Below are 23098 nucleotides of genomic sequence, written 5' to 3' on the forward strand. Positions count from 1 at the left end.
AAAATGCGGAAGATCTGGGTCATTCCGAGGGAAGGTAAGCTGTGTGGAAACGGCCCAGGTTACTCCTAGGTTGTGCTTGATTTCCCCCAAGGAGGCTGGCTCCCAAAATACTAAGAAATGAAGCTGCTTGGCAAAGTGAAGTGGTTTAAGAGTTTTGCGTCTCAAGGAAAGCAGTGAGGCCAAGTTTTGCCTGAAGCAGCAAACGGGGGCGGGGTGGGGGGGGACACCTCAGGCCTGATATGAGGGAGCCATTCAAGGGCTGGGAAAGACAGTAACTCCTTTTGCAAGCCAATCCCCCGCCCTTCCCCATTGGTCTCCCTGAGGATTAAGCTTTGGCAGAGGGACTGCAGTACAGCCAGGGCAGAAAATGCCAGGAGACGTATGCGTGAACTTCATCGAAGTAGTTTTTCCTGAGCTGTTGACTGAATCACCGGCAATATCCCAGGGGAACGAACACTTGGAATGTTGCACCCTCACTCCCGCACTTGTAGGTGGTGGAAAATGGGGAGGAAAATGTCCAGAAGCCGTGTCTCCTCTGCTCCCTTACTCCAAGGCCCCCTCTTCACAGACAATACATGAGAAATTGCAGGGGGTAGCAATTGCAGAGGGTAGCAAACCTGGCACCTGAATTTTTCAAATCAAGAGACTGCAACTCAGCTACAATGAAGTCCGCACACAAAACATGAGATATGGGGTGGGGGGTGGATGGTGGAAATGAGCAGACAGCCAAGTTGAGGAGTTAAATGGCTGGGCACTCAGGCCTTGTAGCAAGGAGACAGCAATAAGGCAGGCCTGGGGCGAGTGCTGCATGGGGAAATCCAACTCTGAACACTCGACTCTCCAAGTCGGTTTAGCATTCTTGGAGATCTGGGTTTGTTTTCGCCTGAGCTTGGTAGAACAGAACGGTCACTGAGCTGTTTGGGGTCTAACCCTGAACAAACCAGCTGCCGTTTGTACCCTACTCTCTTTCTCAACTTTTGATTCTTGTAATCCAGAGCGATAGAGTTCACCGTCCCCACCCTTCCAGGTTTAAAAAGGAATCGCCTTATGTGACAGCTTGGAAAAGCGACCTAAGTTAGTAGAGGGCAACTCTGGGTAAGAAACACTGCCCAGGCTGGGATTTAAAAAAACAAAAAACAAAACACAACCCTGTTTTACCAACAAGGCATCCTGTGGCGAGAAGAGGAAGGTAATTCTCCAGAAGGGGGGGGGGGTTACACTCCTGCAATGCCCTCCCCTTCCCTGTTTAAAAGAGAGAGAGAGAGAGAGATCCTCCCAGTATTTCCTTCCTTAGAGCCTTGGGCTGGAAGATCACACATCGTAACTCCCAAAGGTGGTGGTGGGGGGACCTGTACAAAGGCAGGGCTTGGACGTTTTGTGTGTTGCAGGCACCGCACAGCAGAGGAGAGCGAGAGATAAAGAGGGCGCGATCAATGGAAGGAAACTCACGTAAAATCGTTATTGCCTTTATTCTGCCCGCACTTCTCTCGCACGGTCCAGACGGCCAGTACACGCACTCGTACACATGCAAGCTTGCCAGCTCCGCGAGGGACCCTCTTGCCTCTCGGCTCAGGGTTGCAGAAGCTTTCAGAAGAAAGCAAAAAAAAAACCAAACCGAAACCCCCCAAACAAAAAAAAAAAAAAAGGAGAGAAAGAGAAGGTGTTCCAGTTCTTTCTTTTTTTGGCAGCAATCACAGCGAAAAGGATCCGCAGAGATGGGCGTGTGGCTGGCAAAGCCTGCTCCTTCCTGCATGAAAGACGAGGTGGAGAGGAAAGGGCAGAGACGCAGGGCTTCTCTGCTTCGCTCGGCCTCTCCTTGCTTGAACGCTGCCGGGCAGGCAGGACACCTTCAACATCCGTCTGTGTGATCTCTGTGCAAACTTGTGCCAACGGGCCTTTAGGGTCGCGAATGCAAGAAGCAGAGCTGACTGCACCTGACTCCCTGCACGGAAACCATCGCTGGCTTTGTAGTTCTGGCTCGCTGGGCCCAAATGAACCGATCCCCATCTCCCTGCAGACGTTTCTTGTGCAGTTCCAGGAACAGGGCGGAGTGGACCCTATGATTGTCTACGGGTGCGTCGGAAACAACATCTAGCCAGACCCCCCCTTCCCCCCCAACAAATGCAGCTCGAGCAGGCAGGCTGGCTCCTTCATTTGTTTGCTGAGGGGGATTCTTTCCTCTCTGCTGAGAAGGAAGTCGAAGAATTCACTGCACCAAAGAGCCTCCACAAAGGGGGGAGGCAACCCAAGACTGTGCATCAGTGCCGAGTAAAGGAAGCTTGAAGAAGTGGCACGGCCGGAGGGCAATGCAGAAGGTGAACGGCAGGACTCGAAGAAAGGGGGAGGAGGCCAGGAGGGAGCTGGCGCCTCCCCCCCATTAATCCATCTTCAATATGAAGATTCCGCATCACCGGTGCACCGTTCCAAGGATGCCACGCAAAAAGGAGGGCAGGGATCCTTCTTTCTTGCCCCAACCCTGACCTGAGTGCGTTTAATCTAGCTAGGCTCCTCCTAGTCCATTCCACCACAGGTCTCTTGTCAAGCCAAGGAGCTCCACATGAAGATAAGGGAGTGTCGGGAAGGGAGGAGGGAAAGCCTCCCCTTCCCACAAACTCCAACAGCTGGGCGGCACCGCAAACTAGAATCCTAGGGAGAGATTCCCCTGGTGGGTCCGTTCCAAACCCAGAGTCCTTGGCGGTCAAACCTGAACAGGCAGCGTCTGGTTCATTTGTAACCTCATGTCCTGTATGCTGCTCAGTATCTTCTTCTGGTGCCCTGCTAGCGTCACGCCTATCCTGAGCAAGTCCCTGGGGGGGGGGGGAAACATAAGAGGAGGAAGGCGGTTAGTATGGGTGCGTTTGCAGACCCGTGGAACTCTCTGCCACCAGACACACCAGTGAGAAATGGTGGCACAGCACATCGCCTTGGTTTGAAGTTCAATACAGCCATGAATTCAGTAGAAGGCTGAGTTAAGGAGACACAATTCATTTAGCCTTGTCCCCCCATCCCTGCAGTCATCTGGAACGTGGGGAAAAGACAGCGGCCTGAACTGCAGAAACATGGTCTGAGCAACAGAGGCAAAGGATATGACGTGGTTTTGGCAATTTAAAAACACCCTGCAAATGCTAAGAGTGCTGATTTTAGTACCCTGAGTTCCTCCGCTGCTGACCTGCTTACTTTTTTTAAATAAAGTTCTACTTGAAAAAGAAATAGAAATAACAATAGAAAGTGCATTGAAACTTATACAGAATGCAAAGCGCTACATTTGAGCTAAAGCTACAACAGAAAAATATATTCGAAATATATGACAACACAACTCGCTTATGTCAAAGTTCTCTTTTCCCTCTCCTTGATTCCTTATACCCAAACTTTAATATCAATAGTTTTTGATCAATTATCTCTTCCATAATTTATACTCGACATTTATTAAGGTCTCTACCTTATTTCCATATTAAGTACTCTTAGTTTTTCTTAGCTAGGTAATCAAAGAAATCCTTCCACTTTTTCTGGCATTCCGATATTGGTCTATTATGCACATTGGAAGTTAATTTAGCCACTGATGCATATTCGTAACACTTTGTCTATCGACTCAGGCATATCAGGGCAAGAGTCTGTCTTCCACTTTACTGCATACAGTACTCTCGCAGCTGTCACCATATATGGGACGAGTTCTCCCCGTCTTTTTGTAACATTGCTCGGTAGAATATTTAATAGCGTATTTTTCAGATTCAACTAGAACCTGAGCTTGAAAATCTTACACATTTCTTCATGTATTTTTATCCAGTCTGATGGCCTGCTTAAAAGATGTCCGCTTTCCTCCCCCCAATTACTAATTGGCAGGAAATTTGATTACATACTGATCCTGGCGAATACAGAATCCATTTTGGGGGAGCTTGTTTTCCTTTGCTTTGTGTGTCTGCTCCACGCACTGAGGGTACTGCCCTATCCTGAAAGGGACAATTCTTGACTCGAGACATGAGTGTAATTCTCAATGCTCAGCTCGACAAAGACCCAATTGAAAATCTTTTTCTTTTTTTTCTCCCAGTGCTGAAGTCAGCATAAGTTGACTTTTCCAATGGAATGCGAGTCTTACGAACGTTTCCAACGCACGGTCCAAGTCACCGCTCACCACATACTGAAAAAGGTCTTTGAATGGTTGGGGATGTCAGCGTGTAGCAAGCCATGACCCTGATGGTCACAGAAGAGGGCTGATTCAGCGGGGCTGAGCACGTTCCGCGATCCAAATGTACGAGCATCAAAATTCACATTGGATGCAGAATTCAGCAAGCAGAGGACCTCCAGTTTTATTTTGAATGATGGTTTAAGAACATAGACCGAGCCCTGCTAAATCAGACCAAGAGTTCCCTGACAATGTAAAACTAAGAACGCTTTTCTGGGAATAAGTCCCGTTGAACAGATTCTGAGTAGACCTGCTTAAGATTGCTCTCTTAGTCCAGCAAGATGCAAACCTGAAGTCCATGCTGAAAATCACCCTGGGGGACAATGAACCTAAATCTGGACCAATATGAAAACTTCTATGCGACCACACTTGGAGGCATTTCAGTTTGAGCAGTGCCTGTAACTGCTGATTAGATTTTCCCCGTTTCCCCCCGGATTTTGCATCTCTCATTGTCAAGTAATTGTGAGCCCCCCAACATACACCGATATCCCTTCCTACTTACTCGGCTGTCATTTGGGCCACCAGGTCGAAGGAGGCAAAGCCAGCGTTGACGAAATTCTCCTTGTACCGTCCCATTTTGATAGCATCAAGCCAGTCACCCACAGTGGTAAAAGTTGTGTAATCCGGCACAGTGCGGTCCAGGAGTGGCTGAGACACGCTGCGAAGGAGGAGAGAGCCCAGAGGTCAGGCAAGGCTCAGGGAAGAGGGTGGGCTGAGGGTGGCCAAGGCCTAGCAGTCCTGTGGCATACCAAAGGCTAAGGCCCGTTGCTTCCCTGGCTCTGTCTGCTGTCTGCCTCCATCCCCAGGGCTATATCCGGGAGTTTTTTTCCACCATAAACCATGAGAACTAGAAACTTGGCACTGACTACTCCAAACACAGCAGGTTGCCTGTGCTTGGGGAGGGCGAGGGGGCAGATGCCACTGACCCAGACTGCACGCTGGCGATGACCTTCAGGCTAGCGGCGTTACGGATAAGCTTGTCCAGCGTGTTCACAATCTGTGCAAACTTGGGCCGAAGGTTGCGGTCGCGCACCCAACAGTCCAACATGAGCTGGTGCAGTGCTGTGGGGCAGTCCATCGGGGGTGGAAGGCGGTAATCCTGTTCCACAGCATTGATCACCTAACAGAAGCAATAGGAAAGCGGCGTGTCTCGGTCACCCGCACTACTGCTCCCGCTTGTCTTCTCCCCACCCCACCAATGCCTCTTGGCTCTGAGAGGGCTACTTACATCTTGGTTAGACATGTCCCAGTACGGCCTCTCGCCGTAGGACATCACCTCCCACATGACAATTCCGTAGCTCCACACGTCGCTGGCAGAAGTGAACTTGCGGTAGGCGATGGCTTCCGGGGCTGTCCACCGGATTGGGATCTTACCACCCTGTGGGGAGAGACGCTTGGCCTAATTAATTAGCACTTACTGCTCTGCACCGCAGGTGCTCCGAGAGTGACCAGGCGTGAAGGTGGAACGGGTCTGCAAGCTGCATGGAGTCTTTAGAAAAGACTCCAAACAGCTCCTGTGCCTGGATTGGACAACAGACTCTACGGAAATGGTGACTGCTCTAGAACAGCCTGAAGATCGACCCGTCCGGAGGGTGGGGAGCCATTGATACATTCCCTGAAGAATAAGCAATACTGCCAAACCCCATCCCCATTCCTTAATTCCGCGATTTCTCTTGACACCCATCAATATTCCTCTCGGAGCTAACAAAGCTATTTACAGATCTTGAGGGACTGATTACTTTATCAACCCTGAGAAAACGTCCAATGGGTTTGCCGCTAGACCACTTAAGACTGCAGGGGAGGGATAAGAAATTTAAACACTGCCTCAGAGTTCAAAGGGAACTTCTGAAGTAGCATGTCAAAGAAAACGCCGAAGGAGAAACCTTTCCCCAGCAATCAAATTTGTTTAAAAAAGAAAGAATGCAGGGAAGCACTGCAACATTCACACTTCCCCCTTGACCTGTAAACTGAAACAGTACATTCCCACTACAGATAACACCAAGGCTGGGCCCTGGCATGGGGTTTCTGCAGATTTACACATCCAGAGTTTAATTCGGACTAAATTATCCGCTCGGGCAAGACCTTTCTCTCGGTAGAACAGAAAGTTCCTGTCTTCCCGCTCCCAATGCAGTCCACCATTTCCCCCAAAATGCTGCTCCTGGGAACAGGGGACCCTCAGCAACAGCATCAAAGCAAATCGGGGAGCTGCAGCAGGAAGAGGGAGTTGGTAGAAATTCCTCCTTCCACTAGCTGATGGAAAAGTTAGTCCGGATCCACTCCCAGGCCTCTGAGAGGGAAGGGTCTGTGTATCGGCAAGACCGTTACATACCAGTGAGCTGGTATAGGTGGGGTCTGATGGATCATCCTCCAAGAAGCGCGAGAGCCCGAAGTCAGACACTTTGCACACCAGATTGCTATTGACCAAGATGTTGCGCGCAGCCAAGTCCCGGTGTACGTAGTTCATCTCTGAGAGGTATTTCATGCCGGCTGCGATGCCCCGCAGCATCCCCACCAGCTGGATCACAGTGAACTGCCCGTCGTTGAGCTGCCCGTCAAAGAAGGAAAGAAGGTCAAACGAGACTTGGTGGAAAGGATGTCCCTCTCAACCCACAGAAGGAGCTTAAAGGACCATTAGCCTTTTCCACCCTTCTGCTCATTTTCTCACTCTTGGCAAGCTCATAACCACCTCCCTGCCACTTGTTTGAAGTGTGAAGGGGGTCAGAAAAACATTTGAAGTGTCAATGCACCACTGTTACATTTGACCGCTTATACATGGCTGGGAGAACAAGTATCTCAATTTGTAGACGTCAGCATCTCACGTGTAGGGATTTTCTGTCCACCTATCCAGTACATTTTTATCTCACCCTTTTTCCAAGGAGTTGAGATTAGCAAATACACCTTCCCTCTTTTAATCTTCACTACAGCCCTGTGAGGTAGTTGAGGCTCACAGAAACTGGTTGACAGTCATCTGAAAAGCTTAATGACAAACAGGACTGGAACTCAGTTCCCCCAGGCCCTAGATGGACATTCTAACCACTATAACACAGTTTCTTGCTGTGGAATGTGCTGCCTGGAGTCAAGCCTGATACTGACGGCCCAAAACTGCACCACCACATTTGGCTCTATCAGTAGCAAGAGGCCCTAGATGGTCTCCCACTCCCAAAGGTACTTTTTGATCAAAATGCTTACTTGGAAAAGAATTGGAGGAAGCATGAAAAACAGTTGCTCGCTGGCCTAATTTTTTTAAAGCTAAATCTGGTTACAGACAACCTGTAGTGTCTACTAGTGCTGGAAAGATGGACCACGTTTGCTTGAGAGGAGATTTGAGGGAACCACAAATGGTCCAAGATGGAACTCAACTAATAATGGAACATGTTTTGCATGGAACTCATAATGGACCCTGTTTTGCATACAGAATGTCCCAGGTTTGATCCCCGGCATCTCCTGTTAAAGGGTCAGGTAGGAGGTGATATGAAAGACTTCAGCTTAAGACCTTGGAGAGCTGTTCCCAGTCAGAGTAGACAATGCTGAGTGTGAAAGACCAAAGGCAGATTTCTAGTGTTCCATAACTTTCAGAAAGGTTTGGTATAGAGAGTGATGTGTTGATTTTGTGATCACATCGCACAAGGGCCGAGATGGATACTGGGTACGGAACATGGCACACTGAAAAACTTGGTTTTAATTTTATTTTTAAAAATGCAAGTTTCTAGTCCCTGAGGGTAGCAAGGTGAAAGTGAAGGCGTTAATGCCTGGTGAAACTTTAGAAATCGCATGATGAACAGAATTTTCAGGGAAAGCATGGCCCCCAACGCCCCTTTGATTAGTCCAACACACCATCATTTATGCAAAATAAGAAAAGGTTTTCTTGGCTTGCATAATTTATCCAGGCTGAAGTATACAGCTTTCTTTCTGGCACAGAATTTTCATTTTTTTTTAAAAAAATGCAGAATATACACAGCTCTGCGCCTGGGTATTTAACCTACAGCCAGTTTCACGGGAAATATAAATGCTGAATGAGAAGTCAGCAGCCTGTTGTAGAAAATGCAACATGTGCTCCCTTTGTGCACTGGAAAAGAGCTTAAATAAGTCTTTGGCAGGACTGTGAACTCACCCGTAAGAATGAGTCAAGCGCACAGTTCTCCATGAACTCGGTGACTATCATGACCGGCCGACTCTTGGTGACCACACCCTCCAGGTGTATGATGTTGGGGTGGTCAAACTGCCCCATGATGCTGGCCTCGCTCAGGAAGTCTCGCCTCTGCCGATCGGTATAACCCACTTTCAGTGTTTTGATGGCCACGAAAATCTCCCGGCGGCCTGGCAGCTTGAGACGACCCCGGCAGACTTCTCCAAATTCTCCTACAAGGGATCGAGTTGGGGGGAAAGAATGGCAAGATGTTACACATCTACCCAATGTACCTGCCTGCCACCTTCTGTGTTTCTGTCTAGAGACATGCGATGGGCTGCAATCATGTGACTTGCCTGCTCCAATCACCTCCTCGATCTTCACACAAGAAATGTCAATTTCCTTGGCGAACTCTCGGACTGCTTCGTTGGGATCCTCATAGGTGAAAGGGTCAATGTAAACCTTTGTCCCAGGGGTGACTGCAAGGAGAGGGAAGATTAGCGTAGAGTACAGGAAAGAGTATTTACGGCTTATTTGTGTATGGCTTTCCAGTGTTCTTACTGAACGAAGCGAGAAGCTTGGTGACAAAATGTATGCAAATTGACTTGAATGTAACTCATTATCAGCGAAAAGTCTTTTATTGCAAGAAATTGTCAGCTACGCTGGTACAAAATCAGTTCGTTTACGGAACTGCCCGAAAGAAAGACCTGTTCTGATTACCTTAGAGACCTTCTCTTTAATACAACAAGGGCTCGAAACGCACACACACACACCCCCGCTAAAACTGAGTGCTGAGACTCTTGGGATTAGCAAATTGCCACCAGCCATTGCCTGAAGGAAGCTGACTTCTGAAGACTGTGCAGACTTCTAGACTGGCTAGATCATACTGCAAGAATAAAGTTCCCTTTGCTGCTGCAGAGTAGGAGAATCGGTGCACGCCAGACAGCTATCATGAATGCCGCATTCATGTGAGTGCGGACGTCTGTAAACCTCTGCAGAACCTATGAGCAAACTCTTGCAAGCCGAGGTGACCTTTTCCGGGTGCCCATGCAGTCTGAGGCTTGATGGGTGGCCTTCCTAGTCATAGCACCAAAATAAAGGCATTCCCTACCTAGGGAGATTCATCTGTTCCCCTCGATCATTGTCTTCCACCAGTGGGTGAAGACTTTTCTGTTTCCTTCTGCATTCCCCCACCATCTCTCCTTCCTGTGTATATGTTTTGTTTTATTGTTTTTATCGTTTTTATGATATGCATTTTTAAATGCTTGTTTCAACGGTTTTCATGGTTTGCTGCCTTGGGAACCCTAAGTTGGGTAGAAAGGCAACATGAAAATCTTTCAAATTAAAAAAAAAAAGATAGATAGATAGATAAATAAATACATCGGGCACCCAGAGAGATACTCACTGTACTGCTGCAGCTTCTCCGTATACTCCGAGTCCGCACTGCCTTGCTGTTTCCTGTTCAAAAACAAAGGAAAAATTCATACCAAGCCTATTATTCTCCCCCCCCCAGTCATCTTGTCCCCAAGATCTGAGCACTGAAACACTCTAAATTATTTCTCTTCTGACACCTCCCCCTCAAGCCAAATGTTTATTCTAAAAGTCATCATTCAAATGTTAAAAGCTGTATTTCTTCTAGGATGGCCCAAGCCAGCCCAATGTCATGAGAAGCTAAGCGAGGTCACCCATGGTTAGTATTTAGATTGGAGACCACCAAGGAAGGCCAAGGTTGCTATGCAGAGATAGGCAATTGCAAACCACCTTGGTTTGTCTCTTGCCTTGAAAATCTTATGGGGGTCATCATAAGTTGGCTGTGACTTGATGGCACTTTATGCACACACATTTGGTGTTTCTCCCACCCTATCCTGCCCCACGTGTACCCACACATTCAGAAACCCTTCCCATTGTTGTTGTTGTTGTTGTTGTTGTTGTTTTATTGTATTTATATTCCTCCCTCCCCGCAAGCAGGCTCAGGGATGCTGTTATCCATTCACGACCATTAGGGAGGCTCTGATCGTAGAGGTTATTAGATTAACCCAGACAATACCATGTTGCAGAGTTTGAGGGGGGGAGTTCCTAAGTTTGGTGCACCCCCCAGCAACTAGTCCCCGACAGGACCTCCTCCCTGCCCCTGAGCTAGTACCTGAAACAGACAATGGCGATCACCACCACAGCTATCACAAAGACAAGACCGGCAGTGGCTGACCCCACAATAAGAGGCAATTCCTGGAAGCTCTTGCTGCTGGAACCTGTTGGGAGAGGGAGATGAAATAGGGAGCGTTGGAAAGTATGGAAAGTAGATGGAGGGAGGGTTGGAAGGAAGGGGCAGATACAGCGGCAAGAAGAGGGTGGCAAATTCATACCATTCTCCTCTGGCGTCCTCAACTCCATTGGGTGGCTGTACTGGCCGTAGCCAGCGACGGTTCGTGCTCGGACCTGCACCATGTAGGCAGCGTTTGGCTTCAGGCCTTCCAGCCGCACATTGTTCTTCTGGCTCGTGACAGTGTTGGCGATGCCGTCACTCTGGCCCTGCTGTGGGAAGAAAGGAAAAGGAGGTTCTCAGGGGAGCATCCAGCCACATCCCCATTTTTAGGATATGGGGCTCACCCTAACACAGGCGAATGGCTTGAGAGCCAGTTTGGTGTAGTGGTTAAGAGTGCAGGACTCTAATCTGGAGAACTGGGTTTGATTCCCCACTCCTCCACTTGAAGCCAGCTGGGTGACCTTGGCTCAATCACAGCTCTCTCAGAGCTCTCTCAGCCCCACCCACCTCACAGGGTGTTTGTTGTTGTGGGGATAATAACAACATACTTGGTAAACTGCTCTGAGTGGGTGTTAAGTCATCCTGAAGGGCGGTATATAAATCAAATGTTGTGTTGTTGGTATTGGTATTGGTATTGGTATTGGTATTATTATTATTATTATTATTATTATTATTATTATTACCACCACCACCACCACTGGAGCAAGATTTCCTGCAAGGAAATTCTTGCTAGGGAAGACACCAATTCTTTGCTCTTTCCTTTTCTAACTACCTCTGATGCACTCAGGGAAAGGTGGATTCTGGCCAAATACAGACAAACAAATTCCAGAAAGAGAACTTTTAAAACAGGAGTTGGTTCTGCTGCTCCTGCCACACAGTGCATCAAGCTTAACACTTTCATGGCACATTTCAAGTGTTCAATGCGCTTAACATGCATAGACTGCATTCAGACATTGCAATATGTTGTGGTCTATAAATCGCGGTTTGATCTAACCCTAGTGAGATACGGGGGGAGAAGCAGGAACTGGAGCAAATGGGGTGGGGGGGGTAACAAGAGACTCATGGGTCCATCATCATCATCATCATCATCATCATCCCCATATATACTAGATCCTCTGTCATCAAGAACAGAACCAAAGTGTATTGCTGCTAAAATGAAATCTCGTTTTTTGAAAACACAGCCTAAACTCTATGCCTGTACCCTGCCCTTCTTTCGAAGAGAATTGAGGACACTGCACATGGTTCTCCTCCCATTTTATTCTCACAACAGCCCTTTGAGGTAGGTTAGGGTGAAAATGATAGCCTCATAACCACCCAGCAAGCTTCATAGCAGAGTGTGGATTTGAACCAAGATCCTCTGGGGGCCTACAGTGACTCTCTAACCACTACCCCAGTAGCTGTTACCTTCTCAAAGTACTTTATCTCATAGTCCAGGATGATGCCGTTGGGTTGCTTTGGCGGCTCCCAGGACAGAGTCATGCTACTTCCTGTGCTGCCGTGCAAGTGCATTGTGGGAACTGCTGAGGGAGCTGACAAAGAGGGGGAGGGGAAAGAAGAGAGAGATACTTTAGCTTTTTGACACATTTCAGCTAGAATAAAAGCCACATACCTATTGACCGTTCAACTTGGGACACCTGCAGAAGCACTTATATGACTACTCTGAAGAGCTGAAATCCGCCCTGTGCTCACTCAAACGTGTGAAAAAACGTTTCAGGGGGGAAAAATTAACAAAGTCAGTGTAAAGGAGCCACCAAGCTGAGAGGAGGAGCCACCACTGTGGAATACCACTGACCTTTAAGGTGGACAATCTAGCACCAAGGCCCTGCTGGTCTACCACCCACAAGGCTCACTGTCCACTAACTCCACATCAGAGAATCACGAAGATAAACAGCAAGCAAGCAAGCAAACAAATGCACCGTGAAAACCTTGCGGTAGACATAGGAATCATTATGGACATGTTCTTCTTCTTCGTGGAGTAGTGGCTTTCGTGATAACTGTCAGAGGAAGGAATACAGAAACGGGAAGGAAATACTGGTACCCCCGTTGCAGCTACACCTCTACTGCACCTCCACCATTGGAACATCTCCTCCTGGAAATGAATTGGACTCTGTCTCATTAAGACTTTGGTCTTGCATAAATTTATATACTCAAGGCACTAGCACTTTAGCATTGTAAGCATAGGTCACTTTAAGTCCACGTTTATTCATACGGTCTGCTGTTAAGCTTGTCTTCAAAAGGACACGTGACCTTGCAGATGCATTATAATAAGATGCCTTGCAGGGATCCCCAACCTTTTGGCACCTGGGGGCCGCATTAGAGTGCCCAGTGCCTAAAGAGGGCCACAGCTTAATTCAAAATGCAACAAAATTGCAGAGTGATAGCAGCAAATAAGCAGGTTGGAGGGCCGCACAGAAAGAGCTTGGGGGCCGCATGTGGCCCACAGGCCGCAGGTTGGGGACCCCTGCCTTAGAGTGTTGTTGCGCAGCCAGAAATGACTGTACATCAAAACTTGAATTAATTTGTAATATTGACCGATTCTTTGTATTTATTTCTTGATACACTGTACATATATCAACAGAGTTTATTTCACTTTGTTAGTAAGGTTTTCACGGTGCATTTGTTTGCTTGCTTTCTTGGACTAACTCCACGTGGCAAGATGTTTTTCTACATTTTTTCTCTTTCTAGCCAACTGCATTTTTAGCTACTATTCATTTCAAAGCGCCTTAACCTGGATCGCCCAGGAGAGTCTGATCTTGTTAGGTCTCAGAAGCTAAGCAGGGTGGGCCTTGGTTAGTGACTGGAGACTTCCAACGAAAACCAGGGTTGCGAAGACAGGCAACTGCAAACCACCTCTGTGAGTCTCTTGCTATGAAAACCCTCCAAGGGGGGGCGTTGAAAGCTATGACTTGAGGGCACTCTGTGCCGTCACCATTTCAAAGCAAGGAAATTTATCTGAACTTACACGAATCAATCCTGGACTTGATTGCTAGGCCAAGGTTTTATTCAAAAGACAGGGGTGCAGGCAAGATTCCTTCTTATCTCTGAATACTTTAAGCAAGAATAACATTTTCTCGGCAAGGAGGAGGACTAGAAACTTTGCATCGAATAAATGATTAAGGCCACATCATAAAGGCTCCATTCTGCAAGGTGGGTTTTCAAGATCCTTGGCCTGCCGTTGGGGCTGTCACCCCTTCAAACTGGGGGCAGGGGATGCTATCCGTGGGTGGGTGGGATGCCTGTCCTTGTTTTTTGCTGTTTAGGGCTGATATGGCCTCACGGAGCCTCCGTTTTTTAAACAGTCAGTCTGCAACCATTAAATATTATCTTTATTGTATATGCTTTTTGAATTTTGTGATATGAATTTTCTGCACCGTCATTAATGGTCGGTTTAGTATGGAGGTAGTACTGAAAATTTTGGGATAATTATTATATTTATTATACTGATGATAGGCACTGGCACTTTGTATGGACATAGGAATACTGCACATGCTTACATTGCGCTTGACACTTTGACTACAGTTGGTAGAAAGGAAAATGTCTCTTTGCAAGTTGCTTTGCCTTATATGTAATTAAGCCTTGATAGATGTACTACTGATACACAGCGACTCTCATAATTATTGTTCAAGTATATTGATTGATTTACTTTCTATAAATATTTACCAGTTAGTTTATCACGGTTTGTTGGCATTTATTCTCATTGTTTGCTGTGATACCTTCTTGTTCTTACTGATCCAAAGGAAGCTGTCTGGAGACGATCCCGCTCTGGCCCCTTAGCTTAGAAATGAGCTGCATCCCTTCTCCGGGATGTACTCACCTGCCTGGTTGGTGGTGATGTTGACCGAGGCAAAGTGGGGGTTTTGGGGGTTCTTGCTGGAGACGCCGTTCACTGCTTGGATCTCGAAGGTGTACTGCGTGTGGGCCATGAGGTTACTGATGTAAATCTGCCTCTCGGTCAAGCCGAGCTGGCGGGGGACAAATTCCACATTGTCGTCGCAGCGCATGCACAGCCGGCGTTCCACACTGCACTTCTTACAGATGACATTATAAAGTAGGTCATCCCGGCCACCTGAGTCTCGTGGCTCACTCCATTCTAGCACCAGAGACGTCTCGTTCACATTGGAAATGACGCTGCGAGGGGCTGTTGGGACACCTGCAATGAGACAGGCTCATCAAAATAGCTTACAGCACCCCAGGAGGGACATCTTTACCCGTGTTTCACTTACATTTCTCCCCCTTAAGCCTCCCTGCCATATCTCAATGTTCAAAAGTACATTCACAGCACTTCACATATGTTTGTCATGACAATTATTATTTGTAAGGGTCAAGAAAGGGGCAATATATATATAACTGGATTGATTTGCAAGCACGCTTTCAGTACAAAATGTACCTTTTGTTTGTCCTGTTGTGAGCTTGGAAAAACTGGTTCTTCGAGTTCACGATATAAGTTTCAATGAGGGAAAAGTTGGATGTGCAAAATATGAATTGGCTAGCACCTATGACGTCAACGACACATGCTGACATTAATCCCTGAAGCTGTTTTGCAGATATATTTAAAAATGTTTGCTGGTTCCCAGCTCAACCTCTTCGCCTGCGTACTATATTAATTCATGTCTCCCAATCAGATTACATTTTATAAGGACTAGAGGCTAATTTAGCCCGGATTTGTGTTTCAGTGCACAATCACGCAGGGTTGGCTCTAGCTTTTTGCAGGAGCCAGTTTCTGCCTCCTGTCTTGTTTGCCATTAACACCTTATAAACCAGGAGGCATGTTCTGAAGCAGTAAGCAGAAAAGGGTGTTAGACTCCCCCTGTCTGGCACTGTGGGCCAGCAGTTCTCTGCTTCCTGCACCTGACAGGAGGCGGAAACGGGAGAGGCTTTTCGGAGTGAGACAACTGGCATTGCGGTTCAGAATGCTTCCTTTCCTGGGAATCCGGAGACCTTAAAGCACCAATCCTGTGTCACTGGTTGTTTTAAGGCTCGCAGCTCAGCTCCAAGTCCTTAATTTGATGAAGTGGCCACCAGGCTGATTATCTGCCTTGAACCCGAGCACCTGACTCTGTCTCTGGTTTGCCCGTTTTTCCAAGAAGGACCTTTCCGTCTCTCTGGGCCAACAGTCCAAGCTCAGCCGTTTGCCTTCTAGAGCCGGCTGTGCAGAAGATTGAGGATATCTGGGGACGCCAGCCCGAGAGACCCAAGAAACCTCATTTTCTCCTATATCCTGCTGCAGTCTCTAAAAACGAACCACCACCCACCATTGACTTCAGCAACTGGCACCACATGCGTCTCGATCTGCACAACAACGGAATGCATAAAGACGTCTTTGCTAATTGCTCTCAAAATTTCCCTCCCACACACTGGGGATTTCCGCTTCCAGAAGAGCTTAACCGAGCCAGATTTCCAAATCTAAGATGGAACCTGAGACGACATGCACAAAAATGCTTTATACTGAATCGGAACATTGGTCCATCAAGGCCAGCATTGGCTGATTCCGCACATGTTGGATAATGCACTTTCAATGCACTTTATCAATCGTTTAAGGTGGATTTTTTGTTCTGCACACAAAAAAATCCGTTCCAAATGATCTATATAGAGGATTGGAAGTGCATTATCCAACGTGTGCGGAATCGCTTATTGTCTACTTAGGTGGCCAGTGGCTCTCCAGGATCTAAGTCGCTCAATCTGATTTCAATGGGCATAGACTGGAGTAACTCTGCTTAGGCTGGCACGGTAAGTGCCCGCGCACACACATAGGACAAATGAATATAGCATGCAGCATGTTTCTAAAGTTGTAAGTAGGATTTTCATCCGGGGACACGTTACCAACAAGATTTTCAGAGTGTAAGCGTTCAAAGCTTACATTCTGAAAATCTTGCTGGTCTCTAAGGTGCCACTGGATGAAAATCCTGCGGTTCTACTGCAGACCAACATGGCTACCCATCTAACAATCTAAAGTTGTGAGTGGATGCTTGGTGGCAAACTTGGGTTTGCCTCTCTGTAACGTGAGAAATGGCAGCTCCTGTTTGTGTCAGAGTTTCTGCATGTTTCCTAGGTTGGCTGAGTTTTGGATTTCCTGTAGGGATTTGGTTTCTCTTTCTCTTTTTAAACTTTTCTATTTATGACGTTTTTCCAAACTCAAACTTGTAACAACTTTGTTTAACAGCTTACTATACAGAAATTGGTCTTGGCATGGAAAACAACATTCAATAATAACATAAGAATACTTAACAATCTTTAACATAGCATATAATGACGGTGCTATAAAACTGTATATTAATGGATTGAGAGTAGTTGACTATTTTGTGTTATATGTATAGTCTAGAAAAGGCAATTATTGTTTGAGGAATGTTGACTGGTTTTTCAAATGCTTGGGCCGACCTTAGATTCATCATGTAATACAGAATACACCAAACAAAGAAGGAAAAGACACAGCTATGACAGGGATCACACATCTATAAAATGCCAATTGCAAGCTTATGCAGCCTCAGTGTGCCTTGGGGCAGTGCAGGGAAAAGGAGTTGAGGTTTAACCCTTCAACCTCCTCTTAGTTTCTCTACTGGAAACAAATTGGGGAGCCCATTTACTATCATTTTAAAGACAAAAAAAGGAGCACTTTTAAAGAGCATGATGTATTTCCTTTAAAAAGCTGAAAGCAGAGTGGAGGAATCTGGTTTTGGAGCAGTGAAACATTGGGAAATGAAGGGTTAACCCCATTCTCTCTTCCCTGCACGGCCCGAGACAAAGGCCATTTCCACACGTCTTACCTGCCTGCGGACCATTGCATGAAAAACCCAGAAGAGAGCGTCTTCTCGCACGAAACCGCGCCAGGAAGACGCAATTTTGTGCAAAATTCCCGGATAACAGCGTCTTCCTGGCGTGATTTCACACGAGAAGAAGCTGTCTTCCGGGTCTTTTGCGCGATGTTCCACAGGCAGGTAAGACGTGTGGAAACAGCCAAATTAAGTCCGCACATATCTGCAATCTGCATTTTACAGATGGACGGAGATATGTGTCACATCTGTGTGTACCCTATGGCACCCCATATAAATGCTGGTTTCAACAGAGAGATAAGAGGCAGACTTACTGGTGCAGGAGCTGTCAGGGGGGTCTGTGTCTGCCCGGAAATAGTTGTTCCGGCACGTGCAGAGGGTGGCTGCCCCAGAAGTCGTCCGGCTGTTGGGAGGGCAGGGAGAACACAGACTTTCTCCTTGCTTGGACTTGAAGGTACCTGGACCACAGGCTGGAAAAGAAAAAGAGGAGGGAGTTTAGTTACTGGCACATGACAAGAGTTCTGGAGAGGCCCGAAGGTCAGGAAAACAATCTCAAATTGGGCCACAAATCCTTGTTTGTCAGCCACTGCCAACCACCTGCCTGTGTGAACATAGACCGGGGACTTCTATGAGAGGACCCTCATGCCTGATACACAGAGCATTTTCTAAGGAGTCCGTCCACACATTTGGGCCTAGTTTACTCAGGCTGTGGAATGATGTGACAGAATGGATTGTCCCACTTCAGAATAACAACAACAACATTTGATTTATATACTGCCCTTCAGGACAACATAATGTGCACTCAGAGCAGTTTAGAGTTTGTTATTATTATCCCCACAACAATCACCCGGTGAGGTGGGTGGGGCTGAGAGAGCTCTGAGAGAGCTGTGACTGACCCAAGGTCACCCAGCTGGCTTCAAGTGGAGGAGTGGGGAATCAAACCCGGCTCTCCAAATTAGCAAGGGGGATGAAATGCTCCCTTCTGTTAAAAAAAAACCCCACAGACAGAATGCCAGCACAAAGGGCTGAACTATGGCTTGATATGCTTGCTTTCTATCTGCAAGCAGGGTTTCTTGCAAAAGGGACCTTTCAAAAGTGGTACCCCCTGCTTGTCATTTGAAGCGATGCCTCCCAAAGGTAACTCCAGCAGCAAGCTGCCAAATGCCAAGCAGTTTGTTCTATTTGGGCTTCTCTGCGCTCACAGCTGCAAGCAAATAAATCAGTCTCTTTTCGACTCCAGTTCCTCATCTGAAAAATCAGAATTAGATAGGGCCTCTCTCACAGGCTTCGTGTGAGAGCAAAGAGAGAAGATTGCACATTAAAAGTGCTATAGATGTGGAGAAAGGTGCTGGCGTAGGGGACAGGCCAACCCTTACAACTTCACGCATTATGATTTTAGAATGCATGCTGCACCCCCACCCACCACCCCACACACACACACCAGATCCAAATGATTTATTTTTTGCTCAGCTCCTGCTTGCTGTGAGCCTGACTGAGGAATCTGCTGGTTGCTACATTTGAGGGCTTTAAATCTTCCTCTGGGTCACGTGGGAACATTTTTATTTCCAGAACTCCAGAAGCTGCGGTGCCAGCCTCCTGCCTGCGGGAGTTTTTGCTACGTCTGTTTTATCGACCACAGGAATCCCGGCAGGAGAGAGACGCAGCTTGCTCTGGGATTCCTGCTGGCCTCCGTGGGCCCGATTGACAGTTGCCGAACAGCTGGGCCGGGGAAACCGAGTGGCTTTCCTGTTCACCCTCCGACCCCCGGGGGCCTGGTGCAACTGGCCAAATTCACAGCCGTGCCTGCTTGGAGGGATTCTATGGCCCCCTTCTGTCCCCTCCCCCTGCTGATTTCATATTAATTGATATCGTTTTCAAATAAATACAAGACACAGAGGAAAAGGAAGGGAAACCAACAGAAAGCCATTAGGATACATGTAATATCTTGGTTGCTGTCAGCTTTGATGGGTCCATATTGGTTGATGTATCAACAAAAGCTGTCACTACATATTAAAATTTGGCCCTAGTGCATCGGCAAGACTGAGAGTGAAAAGAGCCAACTGCTGTGCAGACCTCACAAATACAAAAGCTCTTTGACTCTTGAAAGTGAATCCCCTGGAAGTCTAGCTGGTCTTCAAGGGGCGACTGTACCCACTTCTTGCTTTCCTACTACAGACTAACACGGCTACCCAAATGAAACAAGCTTCGCTAGGTGTAGGGTTACCAACTCTAGGTTGGAAAATTCCAGGCGATTGGAGGAGTGGAGACTTGGGAGAGTGGAGTTTGTGGAGGACAGAGAGCTCAGCAGGGTATAATTCCATCGAGTCCACCTTCCAAAGCAGCCATTTTTCTCCAGGGGAACTGATCTAGAGATCAGTTGTAGAGCCAAGCTACACGTGACGAATTACACTTGCCTGGCAAGTGAACAGACTCAGGTGTATTCCTCTCTGTTCACTTGCCATTCACTTGCTCTCCACTTGATCAGGTGGAGAGCAAGTGAATGGCAAGTGAACAGGGAGGAATACACGTGAGTCTGTTCACTTGCCAGGCAAGTGTAATTCGTCACGTGTAGCTTGGCTCGAACGCTTGATTTGTGCCCAACTAGCATTCCTGAGAGAGAATCTACCCATTATTCAAAATGATGCAGCAGAATTCTGTAATGTATGGCTTCACACTGCATGCTAGTTGCGTGGGGGTGTTCATATTTTTGAATGCTCCTACATAAAAAAATCTTACTTTATGTATACTCAGAAGAAAATATCATCACAGCAATCTTTCTAACGTATTCGTTTACCACATGGAGGAGGAAGGTTGAAAAACTGAGAGAGGCTATTCAAAAAGACGGCTTCTCAACCTGCAGTCTGAAATGGTCCCATACCAAATCCCACGGCTTTATTCAGCACGCTTTGTACACTGGCTATGCTAAATCCTTTCTCCTGTTTGTACTTAAACCTAGCAAACAGCGTTTCTAGAGGATGCCTTCTTTCCAGTATTTATGAGAGTTTAAACTTGCTCATTTTCGAAGCTAATTTGATATAGCAATAGGGAATATTTTATACACCAAATTTCAGATGCAATTTTTTTTTTAAAAAAGAAAACATTAAAACGATCTTTTCCTTGTAATAAAAGGAATCCTTCTTTCCTTTGCAATCCTGCAAGCGAACACATCGGGAGACCTGAGCACGGATTTCCATGTAGTTTGACGGTGCCCCAAAGACACATCCATTATGAAGGATTAGGGAAAGGGCAGGAAGCAGTATCCATATCTATTTAAATTTAATCCATCAACTGATAAAAGTCAGATGACCAAAGTTATCTTTATTTATCCACTGACAGCTCAGGGTTGGCAACATTCAGGATAACCTCCGAACTATCGCAAGACCAGGAAAAGAGAAGATTCATCATGCTTTGTGTACCCGGTGATGTTCCTTGCTACTAAACAGGTTTTGAATAATGCTGCAGGGTCAATTACATTTTCCAGGCATGTGGCCCTGACAGTATGGAGTGTCTCCTCCCAGTACGGATTTGGGACCATAGCAGTCAAGCTACCAGTTTTGTGTTCCCAAGGAGCAAACAAAACCAGGTAGGCGAATCCCGAAACTGCAAGAAGTAGAGCCAGTCAGCAGAAATAGGCTTCATCTGCGTATTTTAATTGGTTGCACGATCCAGTAATTTATTTTATAGCACTTTACTGATTTTTTAGCAATAGGGCCAGTAAATAGGACGAGGTTGAAGAAAGAAGAACGCAGACATCAGCTGCTAAAATGGGGGGCACTGTGGTGGGGGACTCAGTCCCAGAGAGAGAAACTGAGAGTCTCTCTACACGAGACACCTTGGCACGTGTTTGTCAAGTGTAGGGAAACATAATGTTAGCTGGGAAGCATAGTTTAAAAAGACAGAGCTGGCAGAAACGGGTTTGTTAATTTCATCTTCAGCTCCCCAAAGGTTCTGTCAATTTCACCTCTCCAGTCTAAAACTGTGTGGGATCGCAACCAGAGGGCAGCGAGGAATGGAAATGGGCTGGAGCTGCCTTCCAGAGCCAGGCTTGGCCTTGGAGAGGTTCTAATGGGCTGAAGTTTCCCTTCTGGTATTTCACAGCTCCTTCACACAGCTCCAGTGCATAGTAAAGCCTCTGTCCTGCTGCCGGCTCTGCCTTTTTAAATGACCCTTCCCGGCTACCATTGCATCTCCCGACACGTGTTCTTCACGTGTCAGATGTCTCGTGTAGAGAAACTCAAAGAGCTGCAAGGAGTGAGCCGCCTGCTGGCCCAAGATTTCTTTCAAGCAGGCCTCTCTCTGCCAGTATATTTCTCGGTTGCCCTGAGGATTAGAAACTTGCTCCCCTTTTGATAAACATTTAGGTTTCTGGAAAGATGCAGCACACCCTGTGCTGCAAGTTCCAATTTCAAAACCTGAAGTGCTGCTCCAGCCACGCAGATTTCCGGACTTCCATCCTCTGGCAAAAACACACATCCAACTCACCCAATGCCAGATGAGACTACACAGAAATAAACAGGAGGCGTATAAAGACTCCTCGCCACGTGCTGCCTGTCTACACGAGGGCTGGGCCTGAATCCGCTAACCCCACCAATCACAGCCGCCTGGGCCAAGGCAACACTCTTATCATTAGGGCTAACCACAGCTAGTGCCACAGGAATTTGGAGTCCGGCAGGAAGTTGCCAAGACTGTACCGAAACCAGCAGAGGAAGACACAAAGTCAACAACGCTGCTCTTGCCTAGCTCAGATCAGATGAACACAAATCCTGCAAACTTCCCCTTTTGCCCCCTTCTCACATAGAGTTGCCAACTGCCAGGTTGGGAATTTCCTGGAGATTTTGGGAGTGGAGCCTGGAGAGGGTAGGGTTCGGGGAGACAAGGGACATCAGCAGTGCAGAACGCCCTAGAGTCCACCCTCAAAAGCAGCCATTTTCTCCAGGGAACTGATCTTTATGGCATGGAGATCGGGGCTGTTTCCACACATCTTACCTTCTGCCGAAACATCGTGGAAGACAGCGTCTTCTCATGCGAAATCGCGCCAGGAAGACTTGATTTCGTGCAAAAATCCCAGATGACAGCGTCTTCCTGGTGCGATTTCACGCGCAAAGACGCTGTCTTCCGCGATGTTCCGGTAGAAGGTAAGAAACGGCCCAGTTTATTTATTTATATCATATTTGTATTCCACCCTCCCTGTAAGCAGGCTCAGGGGGGCTAACAACCTTAAAATCATTTAAAAACATTCCATATTAAAACATTAAAACATCATATAAAAATAACAGCACTCTTCTGCCCGGCGGCAGCAGTACAGCTAATAAGTAACGATACGGCAGTACAACTGGATATAGCAGCACAGTAACAGCAGCTGAAAAACAAACCGTGGTGGGCAACTTTCACAGGGAGGGGAGTAGATGTTGCACCCTCCATCCAGCGGAAGCCAACCTCAGCCATGAGCCATGAGTTGTAATTCCGTGAGATCTCCAGCCGCCACCTGAAGGCTGCCAACCCTACTGTCACATATATATGAATGGGGAAAGAGTCAAACGTGTTTCCCCATTCCCTTATCAGTAATTTGGTGGGAGGGGGAAGCTGTTTGAAATACTTCTGGAAGATTTCCTCCCTAGTCTAGCCCCAAAGCCCTTTCAGCCTCCCCAGGTATCAAGCTCCCAGGTTGAATCAACTCCTCAGACCTCTACTTCCCAATTCGCAGATAGGAAGGGATGGCTGGTTAAGAGTAGTTCTCCATTTTCTTTTCCTGGGCTAGCACA

The 23098-nt window shown here is 47.1% G+C and overlaps 1 protein-coding gene across 1 annotated transcript in view; it reads right to left on the reverse strand.

Moving 5' to 3' along the window:
* Positions 1–1450: 1450 nt before the first annotated feature.
* EPHB3 (EPH receptor B3) overlaps positions 1451–23098 on the reverse strand; it is a 111201-nt gene continuing 89553 nt past the window's right edge. The window contains exons 4-16 of the mRNA XM_054982390.1: positions 17651–17806; positions 14384–14719; positions 11974–12098; positions 10670–10838; positions 10450–10555; positions 9712–9764; positions 8663–8785; positions 8292–8539; positions 6510–6725; positions 5409–5558; positions 5107–5300; positions 4683–4838; positions 1451–2807 (exon numbers count right to left, since the gene is read on the reverse strand). Of these exons, the coding sequence (XP_054838365.1) occupies positions 2699–2807; positions 4683–4838; positions 5107–5300; positions 5409–5558; positions 6510–6725; positions 8292–8539; positions 8663–8785; positions 9712–9764; positions 10450–10555; positions 10670–10838; positions 11974–12098; positions 14384–14719; positions 17651–17806 (2141 nt within the window). The 3' untranslated portion in view covers positions 1451–2698. The remainder of the gene's footprint in view (positions 2808–4682; positions 4839–5106; positions 5301–5408; positions 5559–6509; positions 6726–8291; positions 8540–8662; positions 8786–9711; positions 9765–10449; positions 10556–10669; positions 10839–11973; positions 12099–14383; positions 14720–17650; positions 17807–23098) is intronic.

Source organism: Eublepharis macularius, chromosome 6 (assembly GCF_028583425.1).
Source record: "Eublepharis macularius isolate TG4126 chromosome 6, MPM_Emac_v1.0, whole genome shotgun sequence".
Taxonomy (NCBI): domain Eukaryota; kingdom Metazoa; phylum Chordata; class Lepidosauria; order Squamata; family Eublepharidae; genus Eublepharis; species Eublepharis macularius.